The following is a 13,734-nucleotide window of genomic DNA, read 5'->3' as shown; positions in this document are numbered from 1 at the left end:
GTTGAGTCAGGGACAATTATGCAGGCGGTTGATATGGCTGCGTATGTTTGCGCGAGTGTCCCCCTGTTGTCGTGTGATGAATGCAGCGGGATCAGAGAAGAGAGAGCTCCCTTAGATCGCGTTAACACATGATTTATTGCAGCGGCCAGCCAGCCAAGCATTGATTCAGATCCTTTATATCTTACACAAACACACACAAACATATGAATGCACACTTGCTTTTCCTCATGTAAATTAACAGTGAAAAATGAGAGCGTCACTTTATTCTGTTCTGAAATGTGTTTCTCTAAAAAGATTACAGCCTAATCATACACACACACACATATATATAATAATAACGTCTTACCCATAGCTGGTCGTCTACGCCTGGAGGGTTTTTCTTGACGAAAGCCCCGTAGTAGGTGGCGATGTTCCGATGGTGACTGTACTTCTTCAGCATGTTAATTTCTGCTTTAATCTCCTCTTCCTCATCCTGAAACAGATCAGAAAAATCAACAGGCTTTCGAGCGCCACGACCTCTATTTGCAACCCCTTCGGACATCTTAATGGGATGTTAATAGAGAGACTGGAGCGAGTTGTTGACGGATTTTGGATCCATTTAAATTACGGGAAGAAAAAAAAACTTGTTCTAAAGCTCACAGCTGGGCCCTACATTATCCACAGTAACAGGATTACTTTTTAATTACTCTCATTTTAGGGGGGTTACTGCCACAACGCCGACAGCTCGCTGTTTGAAAGCAGTTGTTATGGTAGCAGTTTATTAGTGGAGAATGTCTCATTCATTACCCGCAATGTCGGAAAAATATGCATTGATTAATTCAATTTAGCGATCGCTGGCGAAGTAAACAAAGCGCCTTTTCCCCGTACGTTGATTTATTTATTTATTTTTTTGTTTTATGCTAACGGCTCATTAAGTTAGCAATTTTGCTGCTTGCCCTTCATTTAATTTTCATTAGTAATTACCACAGCGACTCATATTTTAAGGTTTTTAAGCAGATTTGCAGTGCAGTTTCGTTCACGTTTACATCTGCCCCTTATTTGCTCATCCATTCGCCTTCACTCCAACCTGCACTTTTATTTCCTGATTCATTCATTCATTCATTTGTTCCTCGGCTGCTTGATTCCCACAGCCTCTCGTTGTTTCTCTGGCAGCTGAGTGCTGATGGGGAGGCGTATACGGTGAGAGGAGCTCTAAATATAGCTGAGATTCCCTCCTGCTTTACGGACACGCCTGAGACCACACTGCTATCCTAATACCTCCAGCTAATATTACCATGGCAATAGTCCTGTCCTCATTTCCTCCTTGCCACATCACACACACACACACACACACACACACACACACACACACACACACAGATGCACGCACATACACACCAGCACTGACTCGTTGCTCATAATTGGATGACATGGTCGACAGCGGTATAATCGCTTGAGATGTTTGTTTTTTTCTGTGTGTGTGAAATGTGTGTGAGGAAATGCCAGCGTGCATGTATGTGTGCGCCCTTACCCCGGTGACATCCATGACCTTGATGGCTGCCAGCTGCCCCGTCTTAACATGGCGACCCTGGTGGTGAGAGGAAACAGACAGGGAGAAGAGGAGTCAGAGAAGAGAAGTAAGCGTATGTCCATTTTAACAGTTTTCTTAATGACATGATGCACATTATACAACTGTATTCACACGTTTAGTGTTTTGGAATAACTGGTGCATTTATAATTGCTTGAGTGTGGAGAGATTGGAGGAAAATCTTTTTAACGGGCAGTTTACACTTCTGTGTCAATTTCATGCCCTGGCTGCAGCGACAGCCCAAGCCCTACGCAGACCCCGGGCTAACTGTGCGTCATGGCGACACAGACCGCAAGAGCTGCGTTTGGTCTGCTTGGTAGTGGCGTGTTTCCAGCGTGGTATTTCCTGCTTCTTTTTGGATCAATGAAAATGGGACACACCTAAGAAGGATAGACTGAGGGGTTTCAAAGGTACGAGCATTTGCACGACTTGTCTTCGGCAAAATTGCGCCGAAAGTTTCAGTCGCCGTTGACGAAAGTGAAACAGGAAGTAGAAACAAAAATGAGCCCAAGTGGCAAAAAAAACACAGCGCCGACTAGCATTTGGGTTCTTACAGAGCAATCCAGACTGGCAAGTGTAGGCTATGTCCATAGGTTACGGCATACAGTCTAGGTAGAGGCATAAACCGCACTAGCGAATGATTTATTAATTTCCTCTGATGCTACTTAAAATGTATTCACACCTGCGTTTGATGGTGTCTTATAGATTGTACAAGATTTGGAAGAAGACCCAGACACAGACACAGACACCACACCAACTGCTGTGTGATATCAACGCCAGGCAGAGGCCTGGGGGGAGCTAGGAGGCGAGGAACCGGGAGATCGGAAGCTGTGGGGCAAATGGAAGACCCGAGTGGTTCGTTTGCAACAGAGCATCTGTGGCTGTGATTAACTAATGAAACTAACAGGGCAAGAGACGTTAAAACCACTGACGGCTATTGCTTGCACCTGTCTGGACTCAACTGATTAGCAACATTACAGTCTGAGGAGAACAGCACAAACAAACCAACAAAACAGAGGCAGGGAGACATTCACACACTCTGGAAACAAGGGGAGGACTGTTTTCCTGGTGGAACTGTTATAAACCAGATGGCATTAAGGGTCTGGCTCTAAAGCAACTCCTGAGGGCTTTAATCGAAGGGCTGTTCTGATAACCAGCGCGGCAGCCAATAAGCGATAAGCGTGGCGGGGAGCGCCACGGTAGCAACAGAATCTCTCGGTGGGTTCATTGCTTTGCCGTTAAGTTGATTGAACAGCCTCTTCCATAGGTTATTACTCATTCTCACTGCCTCATGTTGTATTTTTATTTCGTCCAGATCAATCGCATCCATGGGCGTGCCAATACTACCTGATGAAAAGCAGTTGAGTGGGTGTTATTCGACAGTTTTCGTGTGACAAAACGTACGCAGGACCGCTCTGCCTTGTCCTATACATCCATGCTATAGCTAAACAGGTCAGCGAAGGGGATATGCCTAAATGTGTCTCATAGAGTGGCGAGATGTTTAAGATTATCAGTTATGATTGTGTAGGATATAAGGGAAGTGATGATCATAGAGGATAGGGGTCTTCAAAGTTTTTCAGGCGACAGACCCCGAACTGATTAAGTAGATTAACCCCCTACCTAATATATGTGTTCTATATTAATCTTGGCCTAAAGCTATTTATGAATTTACATTATCATTATCATTTTGCCTTCAATATTAAGATATATAAATGATGCACAGCTTCGAATATTCCTTTTTTTATTTATTTTTTTATGTGCAACGGTGGGGTGGCCATGTAAATGCCTTAAACATAAACATACCTGACATTAACATACATACATAGGATTTTACCTGAATAGGCTCTCTTTAAATTTGTGGGGGAAAATAAAAAAATATATGTATATGTACATAAAAAATGTCCAATCAACCACAAATTTTGCAACCCCTCTGCAGTACCTCCACGGACCCCCTGTTGAGAACCCATGACCCAGGAGCTGAAAACCGTAAGAAAACTCTAGCATTTTTGATCGGTTCCCACAAGATGAGAGGCAGTATGTTAACATGGGCAGAACTCCCTGGACTCCGGCGCCATGAGTTGAATTTCTCATTAAACAGCTTCTCTGGAATTAAAAAAACTTTAAACTTGCTGATGAATTGCTAAAAGAAAGCCGGGGTTTTAATATGATAATTCATTGTGTCACAATCCAGTGGCACACAATGCAAACGAAGCAGCGGTGGATGAGGACGGTCGAAGACTGTGATCAGCCTTATTTTCTCGCTTTCTCGCTCTTTGGCTCACACTCACACATGTATAAAAACCCCGTCTAGATTCTGTGAGAGTAAAAGAGCTGGAAAGATTGACCAGGGATTTCTCATTAGGATCAGACTGCCCCAATTCCACAAGCACAAGAGCCGGCTTTGTTGAAGTCCAACAAAGGAATTACAGCCACTTACTAACCAGAAACTTGCACACACATACTTATACACACACACACACACACAAACAGAGAGACAGAGAAAAAAAAATACAAAACCCTTTTTTCTACTGTTCACACAGACAGAGGAACTCTTGCAAACACCCACACATGAGCACACAAAGACATGCAGATGGAGGGAGCGAGAATGACAAGAGAGGCTAAAAGAGGGAGGGAGAGAATGTGTCAAATGGATATTGGACATGGATATCATCAGAGCCGGATAAAGATTCATTACTCCGAGCCACCTGACAGCCTCCCTCCCTCCATCTCTCCTTTACTCCCGGAGCGGTAATGTCACCCGGGCTTATTAAATGACCGAATGTGAACGGAGCAACCGAGAAGAATGTTCATCTTCTCAATCTCATGCTCTGTCTTTGTCCTCACCCCGTTAATTTATCTGTAAAATTCAATTCAAAGCTGAGATTGAGGTGGACTGAAAGGTTTGTAATAATTGTAAAATCACTTTTAGGTGAACAAACATGAGCGAAAACCAATGCACAATTTCATCAAAGTGCTGAAACTGACATATTTGCTGATTGAAACCCTTCAAATGTGGATTTACTGGCGCACTGGCGGTTTAGACTACTCTTTGCAGAGCAATTTTAAGAAGTTATATGTAGCCTAGCCTAGCTTAGCATAAAGATGTACAACAGTACATCAAGTCAAGAACAAAAATAAGAAACAATACCTAAGGAAACTAGAAATGTCCTATTGCCTACTTCAAATGTAACACACATGGTTGCTTACAACCATATGAGTACATTAGGTTTCACAACGTCACTACTGTTAGTTTTCACTCGCCAAAGTTCATGTAAAACCACAAACGGTTGTTTTCGCATTTTGGCAGCCACATTTTGTTTTGGTGTCAGCCGCGGTTTGGCTAGTTGTTTACTTGCTAGCTGTTCACACAAACTTTAGAGTGAAAATCAAACAGGTAAAACTAGGGGTGGGGGGAAAAACAATATATATATATATATATGTATATCGCAATACTTTTTCTTCCGATACAATGTCGATTGTGAATGTCTTAATATCGATTTTTAAAAGATAAAGAAAAGGTCGTGTTTCGGGCCGAGAGTTCGCACCTCCTCGAAGAAGTGGACAGGCGGGTAGCAGAAGTGAGGATGGAAATGCCGTCAAAATTCAAAGCTGAAATATGCAATAATGTATCTTATCACGATACGAGTCGTGATACGATATCGTGAAGTCCCACCCTAAGTAAAACATACATCTATTGCCACTGATCAAAAATAGACTAAGACTTAGTAAAATAGACTTAGTGGTGGTTGCAATTCTGATAATGATAAATAATGGAAGGATTTCACACTGTAAAAATTATGCTGCGTGATACACATAGAGTTTGCCTCTCTCTCTCTCTCTCTCTCTGATCCATCCCATTCAGAAATAAGTGCATTCAGCCTCACAGGCTTGTTCATCCCTTCCTCCACTCGTTTGTTGACTGCTATGCCTCTCTGACCTAGATCTGCACTTTTTCTCTCTCTCTCTGCCTCTCTCTCTTATCCCTCTGATTCTCTCATTATCTAACCCTCTTAACTTCTCACAATCTCCTCTCGATGCCTTTCATTATTTCCCCCTTCCTCCCTGTGAATGTCTCGCTTACTTCTCCTCTCCCTGTCCCTTGCATTTTCTGTCTCTCTTTCTCACGCCTCACAGCTCAGCCCGGTGTCGTGTGAAAAGTGGGTCCAACGTGAACACGACTGAGCTGCGCGCCAACGCCGACTAAACAGGTTTCAAGCAAATATGTCAAGCAAATATGACACGAGCCGAGGACTCAACGCAACCCCTTTCACTTCGCCTTTCCTACTGCACGTGGAGCCCTCTGCGAACCGCGACGCACCGATGTGGGCCCGAGCGTGTCCGCGGAAAACAAACACAGGCAGCACACAAACGCTTCCATTGAATATGTCATAACGGCTCTGAGTATGCTGCGCTCTAACGGTATCACCATTTCAAATTAAACAGGAAAATATCTTCACGTGTCCAAGCAATATTTTTTTCCCCCCTCTTCTTTAATCCTGCGGAGTTATTTCAACCAAATATGATAGCAAAACATCTGTCACTCACGCACGCACGCACATCCACGAGGAGCTGTGACGCTGCCAGGCCAGGTGCGTTTGAGCGATAACGGGCCAAATTGACTGCGTTTGTTCCGCTCGGATGGCCGCGCAGTGATGGAGACAGCAAACTGATACCAAACTGATCTCCAATCAGCCTTCGGGCAACCACATCATGGAGGAGTTATTACTTGGCGTCATCCCTGCAGGTCAGTGTCTGAACTGTATAAGCTGGGAATTCTAAATAGAGGGTAGGTTATATTCCTCGATCTTATAAAAAAAAAAAAAAGTTAATTTTTAAAAGTCAGTGTCCCTCATATTCCATGTGCACAACATACAGTAATCAGGTCCGAACACGTCATTTCTGGCCAATCTCTACAAGCTACACCATAAAACAGATCAAATGTAATGCAATGAAAGAGAATAGCAACTTTCATATTATCTAGTGTGCCAAAAACACATTTTTAGTGTCACGTGGCTGCAGACCACGAAAGATTTGTCAACTGATGTAATCATATTTTGGATCAGAAAACAGCAGAAAATGTTTTAAAACAAATTCCCTGCAGCCCAAGATTATATCATGAAACTGTTTGTTTTGTGCCACTACAGTCCCAACCCCTAAGATATTAAATGTATGTTATAACAAAACAAAGCAAACAGAGCTGAGATGCTGGATTCATTCATAGAAATCACGTCGAAACAGGATTATGTCTTAATAGAAGTTCATTTGGAGAAGTTCGGATCATTATTTAGCAGTGAACCAAAGCATGAACTGACTACCCTGAAAATAGTTGATAGGTGAAAAAATACTCCGATTAATATGATTAATTAACTGAACGGATTAATTAACTAAAAGTGAAAAACTGATTGAATCATTAGCGGAAAAATGTAAAAAGTTTTAAGTTCTCAAATTACTTTTTCTATTTTAACTTTTTCATTGGACAACTTTGTCACGCACGAAACAATGCGTGACGGCTGCTGCCATCAAGGATTGTCATTGCTAGGGGGTGGGTTCTGGTCTAGGTGGGTGTTGCATGTCTAAGTGACATCCACACTAATGCCACGTCCAATGTGCCAGTGTTCAGCAGAACATTGAACTGTCACAAGGTGGTCACTGTCACTCATTTTTTTGTGGTTTTAATGTTGTGGCTGATCAGTGTAAATGTTCCCACTAACAACATGCATGGATGCAACACACTTAAGATATAATTACACTTCCTCTCAACCACCTCCTTCCCTTCCTAGAGGCGAGGGTTCAAGCGGATTCCCAGTATCTGAAATTATCATCAATACGTAATTAAGACTAAGTGCACCCGCCAAACCTCATGTAAAACCGCCACCTATGAAAAAATGGTATGCAGTAGGGCTGCACGATTCTGGAAGAAATGTGAATCAATTGAGATCACGATTCTTTGGCACGTTTTTTTTTTCTCTTACAAAATGTTTATTGCACTGATGAAAAAAAAAACATTCAAATGGTCATTCGAGTTGCCTTGCGGTGGTGCAACGAGGGCAGAACACACTTTGCAATGCACCTCATGCACCATCGTCTGGCTTAAATCCAAAATACTTCCACACTACCGAGTGTGAACCTTTTTTGGGCACGAGTTCAGTTCGCGTCTATTGGTGACTCTCGCCACTACCACCTGGGGTTTCTTCGGCGTCCATTTAACTCTCTTTACCGCTGTCGTCTCTCTGCTTCTCTCAATGACTGTTTCCACACACTCAAACTGCAGGCGGGCTTCCGCCACTGATGGAATCACGTGTTGTAAAGACGCTTTACCATAGGTCGACGGAGGAGTGAGCGGCACTGCTGCCTTTAGGGGCGCTTGAAAAAATCCGGGAAGAAATGGGAGCATTTGTTTGTGATGCCGCACGTGTAATAAAATGTTTAAGAAATGTTGTGTTTCGAAATGAGATCACGTGTATGTGTGAATCGAGATCGTGATTTTTTTAATGATTTATCGTGCAGCCTTAGTATGCAGCGTACCTGGATGTGTGAGAATGAGTTTGTGAGAGAATATTTTTTTTAACAATTTGTCTGCCTCAACGTGGACCAAAAAACAACTATGGGCTGCAGAGGGAAGCACTGCTTTATCATTCTCAGCTTAGACAACCCTGCCTTAATTCAACCTGCTTGCGATACTGTGGTAATTAAAATGTGTGTCCCTGCGCGTGCACGTGAGTGAGAAAGTAGCGTTTCAACAGCTTGTGTGTATTTTATTTGTTTGTGTGCACATCCCTGCCCTTGCCAAGTCAATTATACAGAACACCCCCCTCGGACACATTTACTATGCAGGACACTTCCTGTCGTAGCCTAGCAACAGTCTTGGCCGGTCAGAGTACATGACACTTAAATATACACAGAGACGCACACTCACACACGAAGAATGAGAGACTGTTGTCCTAGATGGGAGAGTTGTTGGTTAGAAGAGCAGGCGTGGCGCGAGGAGCAGAGAAGAAGGGAAGGAGGGAAGGAGAGAAAGAAATGACCGAGAATTTAATGAAAACTGGTTCAGGGAGAAAGCCGAGTTTCACAGTGAGAAGTCGCCAAGGTCGGGAGAAGCCGTCCAAATTATTCCAAAACCAGTGACAGAGTGAGCTGTGTGATTTAAAAACAGATCCTTATTTCATTGTAAGTCCATCCTTCACATTAGCCAAAATGTAAACACTTGTTCTGCAGCTTTTAGTCCATTAACTTCAAGTCCCATTACTCTGGAACGTTATCGAGAGCCTAAAATAAGTAAGATTGATTCTCTTCTTTCCAGAGAGCCAGTGGTTTTTATTCATTTCACAAAGAAATGAAACTTGGAGACTTAATTAAGGAGATTTTTTCCACAGGGCTTTCGCATCTGAAACGAAGTCTGCCTCCACTAACATCTGAAATATCTGCAAACAAAATCCTCAGGGGGGAGAGCGGGCGTGATGTTTCACACAGCAAATGTCACATATCATTATTGAGTTGGCCATTGTTATATCCACCGTCCAGTGACTAAATTGATCATGAGACTTCAGGTATTCATCTGAGTGGCTCTTGACCAATAGTTTCCTGGGAGGAAACCAGTATCTGCCTGGTATTCACACTGTTGTATCTACAGTGACTTATCATTCGTCATTGGGGCTTTATTTTTTCAACTTAGCTCACTGACGCAGTGCCTTTCAGCAGCTGCTACAAAGACTGGAAGTAATGCAGAGTATATTTGAATTGCAGTTTATTAGTTCACTGCGGTGCTAGCACGGGCACTGGATTTTATGTCTGACATTTACCAGATTAAAAAAAATAAAATAACATTATAACAGTTTTCAGAGCATCAGCTTGCTCTTTACTGCAAAAACACGCAGGAAAACAAATGCAAACGTATCTGCTACAGCACGTTAATACACACTCTACACACATTTGCTAAACTAGGAGCAGACTGCCAGATTGTGTTGCCAGCTCTTTGTGAAAAGGAAATAGGTCATGGCATAATCCTAATCTGATAATCCACACCAACATACACAGACATCAGGAACTGACTGAAAGTCATCTGAGCATTGTTTCTCCGTACAGGACCTGTCAGCGTGGTAGAAGCACGCTGGTGCCGTGCGCCCTTAGGGGGAGAGGCGGATTATGAGATGTGCTCCGGGGGCTTTCACTCTATACGTTTTACTTTCTGTCACTTCTTTTTGACTGACACGTCCTAGAGCGAGGCTGCTGTCAAAAATTCAGCCGTGTCAGGGTTGAAGGATTTCAGACGAGTGGCGTTTCAGCCTACACCTTTGAGTTCTAGTCTGTGAGCTTTACGATCCCATCCCCGCTCGGCCGGAATGTCGCCGGAGCGGTGGCGCGGAATAAAAGGTGCTTTTTGACCAACAAATATTACAGATTCAGTCCTGCTGGACGGAGCCCAAAAGAAATACGGGGGCAATGCTCCCAGACGCAGCTCATTGCAGTTCAAAACACCTGCAATCATTCCGCATTCGCACGTGCTCGCACACACAAACAAAGCGCACACGACCACGCGCACACCCCGCTGTGGAACCAGTGAGGCAGTAAATAAAAGTGACAAAGGCCTCCATTCCAATCCACTAGTGCACTAGCCGGGAAATATAGAAGCACCCAGAGGCTGCTCCAACACTAACGCATGAGAATGGGAGAGAAAAGAAAACAAGAGCCTGGCGAAGATAAGAGAAACATGTTCAAGCAGAGAGAGTTTGTGGGAGAGGGAGGTTGTAAAGACAGAGAGGCGGAGGTGGTAAAAGTAAGAAAGAGGAAAGATGAGAGGAAGAAAGATGAGCGCAATGATGTGTGGAATAGTCTAGAGGGCATTTTATTGACGGGAGAGGCGGCGGGTTGCAGGGAGGAGAAGATTCCCACTCTCGCTGAACCGGAATTATCAGCCAGAGCCCGCCGAAACAATAATCTGTCGGCAGCCTGAAATACAGCCGCTCATTAACCTGCCTGCTCACAGTAAAAGCAGCTAATTAACAAGCCAGCAGAAACACAGATGCAAAACAAGCAGACTAATCTGGGTTCGGGCGAAAAGGATGCGGCGCGCTGAAATAATCACACTTAATGGCTTAAACCGAGAGAAAAAACAGCCCGCAAACACGCGCAATGTAGCGCCCTGCACGTCCGCACGCGGGGAGACACGCAAAGCTGGGTCATAATCACATCGCAGGACAGATATTTAAAACTAATGTGAAGAGGATCTGCAAGTGTGTGCGCGCGGAAAACTCAGAAAACTGCAAAAGCCCGTCCTCGTCATCACACATCCCCCCGGTTTGATGGAACTAACCCAACGCTAACAGGATAGGCTCTCGCTGGATGAATGTGCGCATAAAGCTTATTTATGCTAGGCTTTTGAGACTGACCCAGATCAGCTGAAATGCAAACTTGCATATAAACAGATGTGCTCTATACGAATGTTGTTGTTTTTTTGGGTTTTTTTTTGCTTGATCTTCTTACTATCGGACCAAACAGCTGCACGCCCTCATCTCTACAACAGTGGCTCATTTCCACTGTGACGGGTGCTCGCACATTAAAATGTCTCCACAGTGAGTCAGTCCCCGGCTATGTTTAAAGGGCAATATTCCTTGATTGTTCCTAAAACTTGATTCCTTGAAATCTGCCTAAAGATTCCACCTTAATTGTTTAGGTGGACCGCACCTGACAACGTTTTTTGTTGTCAACAGTCTTCCCAGCAATGGAACACACGTCACTTAGAATATACAAAAGAGACATTGGCGCACACTCACGCGCCAAGAATGGGAGGCCGTGTTTGCCCTAGATGTGAGAGTTGCTGGTGACAAGAGGAGGTGTGGTCGAGGAAAGAGGTAAGTGAGTGAGAAAGTAGTAAAAACTGGTTCAGGGAGAAAGCGAGTTTCACGGCACGAAGGTCCATGGCAGGGATGGGCAGAATTTAACATTTCTGACGATAATGACAAAAAAAAATCACGTCATCATCACAACTGTAGTGACTAACAAGTCTGAAATGTGAAAAAAACAATGTGTCTTCCACCAGGCAAAATGCAATCCCGTCGATTCTATCCTTCCACCGCTTGTCTCTGCTTCTCACGGAATGGACTGACTGAATGCGTCGCCAATTTTCGGCTTTTTTATTTTTTTGGTTTAATTTTTCACTTTACCGTAAGGTGACCAGGTTTCTGAAATGACATTTACAGCTCGGAGATTTAAAAAAAAGAATAAAAGAAATGTCAACAAGATGGAATGAAGAAACAAGGATCACACGTATTCATGAGTCCATCATTTAACCGAACCAGATTTAAACACCTGTTGGTTACTTCTGCAGGTTTTAGCCCATTAAAGCTGACCAAGAAACCCACACACTCACATATTCGCCTTCTCTGCTAAAACCATCATTGTCCTTTATGTTTCTGTCACTTCCTGTCATGTGATGTTTATCACACACACAGACACAGGGTAAACGCGTGCAGAAAGAAGACTGTATGCACTGAACAGATTGTCAAAGGTTTACACCATCAATCCAGCCAGTCTGCGCTAACTGAGGTGGTCACGCGTGGCCCAATTAACTGGCTGTCTTTAAAATCATGACGTTAACATGGAATAAGAAATGCTCCTCTGATTACATGAACTTGGGAGGGAACACAGGGGAAGAGAGAGCCGGAGAGTCGGTGAGGAAACACTACAGAGAAGTGGAGAAGACACTGCATTGAAAGCGGCAGGTTCAGCACATCGGCACCACGCTCCAGCAGCTCTGGGGGTCAAACGAAACAGCCCAGATGATTTACTGTACAGGCTGAAGGTGAGGGAGCGACGGGGAAGAAACAGCTGAGCGAGGGTGTGGAGACTGACAGAAAGCATGAAGGTGCATTTTAAAGGCGGGAGAGCCGCAGTCGAAGACGATAACAATGAGCTAAAAGCCGCGATAAAGAAAAAGGACAGAGGGGATAAAGGATAGTGGAGAGTGTCAGGGTGGGTATAGGTTATTGATTCAGCTATTGGTGAGCCATAGTACACACAGTGGGGGAGAAAAAAAAAAACATTGTTAAATAGCTATTTACGGTGCACACTGTCAATTAAAGAATGGTAGATCTAAATCACGCGGTAGAAGGAGGGAGAACGAGGAAGAAAAACAAAGAGGAAATGACAGATTGTTATTGACATGAGGCACGGCTAATTGACTCCGGTCCGGGTGGAAGGAATGCATTGTGGGTAAGTGGGGCGCGTGGCCTTGGGGGGAAGATGGAGTGAGGATGTAGGCTAATGAACACACTGCCAGGTGTGAGCGCACATAATGTGCGTGCATGCGTGCGGATCTCTGCAACGTTGGGCCGGATCGAGCATCTGCTGTTCCCAAGGTAACGAGCAACATCCACCTCGGTCGCGGTTCACAGTTCATTCACGGGAACCCCGGAGACTGTAGTGTGATGACAGACAACACAGCTACAGTAGCAAAAGAGCGGTGGTGACGGCCCCTGCGCAGGGGACGCGTACGGGGAATGACAACCGGCAAACATATGCACTTACTGTAGACACGGATAAACAAAAATCATGCCAGGGACCTGTAGCCTGAAGCCAATTCCAGCTGAGACCCTCTGACAGCGACATTATGTACACAACATTCTTTATTCATTTACATGTCAGGCTGTTATCATACTACTAGCAGAAGTTTAGGAAGTCTGGGAATTAGTTGGAAACAATGATTATAATGACAGCATCATATTTTAATAGTAAAAAAATACATTTTCACCTCTAAGTGTTAATTAAAAAGAAAATGATTGTGGAATGTTTTACTATTTGGTTAAAACCTGCAGACCAAATACTAAACAGCCTCAAATGAATCACATTAATCAAAATCATAAAATTCACCTGTAATTACTCTAAGAGAGGTTTACTCCTCTTTCCGTGCATCTGCTAATGTCACATTTAAATATTCCTTCACGGGCTGAAAACATGTCCTACTTCTCCAGCTAAATGCAAGGTTTAAAAATGTATTATCCAGCAAAGGCAGCTCCGCAGGGATTAAAAGAAAGCATCTTTTCTTTCTTGGCTTAAGGAAACATGCTCTTTTCTTAGTTTTTTTAATAATAATGTCGCCGAGTTAAAATAACAGCGTCAGAACTACGGCGAGCAGAAAAGGGAATCTGATGTGATGACACTGTATATCT

At 43.7% G+C, this 13,734-nt stretch overlaps 1 protein-coding gene and 1 long non-coding RNA gene across 30 annotated transcripts in view; one reads left to right on the top strand and one right to left on the bottom strand.

Moving 5' to 3' along the window:
• The window catches only part of tnika (TRAF2 and NCK interacting kinase a), a 61,914-nt gene that overhangs the window by 30,241 nt on the left and 17,939 nt on the right, over positions 1 to 13,734 (bottom strand). For all 29 annotated transcript variants that reach the window (XM_047610334.1, XM_047610336.1, XM_047610335.1 and 26 more), the window contains exons 3-4: positions 1,511 to 1,567; positions 347 to 472 (exon numbers count right to left, since the gene is read on the bottom strand). In XM_047610334.1, coding sequence (XP_047466290.1) covers positions 347 to 472; positions 1,511 to 1,567 — 183 coding nt within the window. The remainder of the gene's footprint in view (positions 1 to 346; positions 473 to 1,510; positions 1,568 to 13,734) is intronic.
• LOC125023229 lies at positions 1,858 to 5,921 on the top strand. Its single transcript, XR_007114561.1, has 3 exons — positions 1,858 to 1,905; positions 2,273 to 2,422; positions 5,702 to 5,921. It is a non-coding gene; the product is annotated as an uncharacterized LOC125023229 (long non-coding RNA).

Source organism: Mugil cephalus, chromosome 17, assembly GCF_022458985.1.
Source record: "Mugil cephalus isolate CIBA_MC_2020 chromosome 17, CIBA_Mcephalus_1.1, whole genome shotgun sequence".
NCBI lineage: Eukaryota > Metazoa > Chordata > Actinopteri > Mugiliformes > Mugilidae > Mugil > Mugil cephalus.
This window is presented reverse-complemented; position numbering and strand designations above follow the sequence as displayed.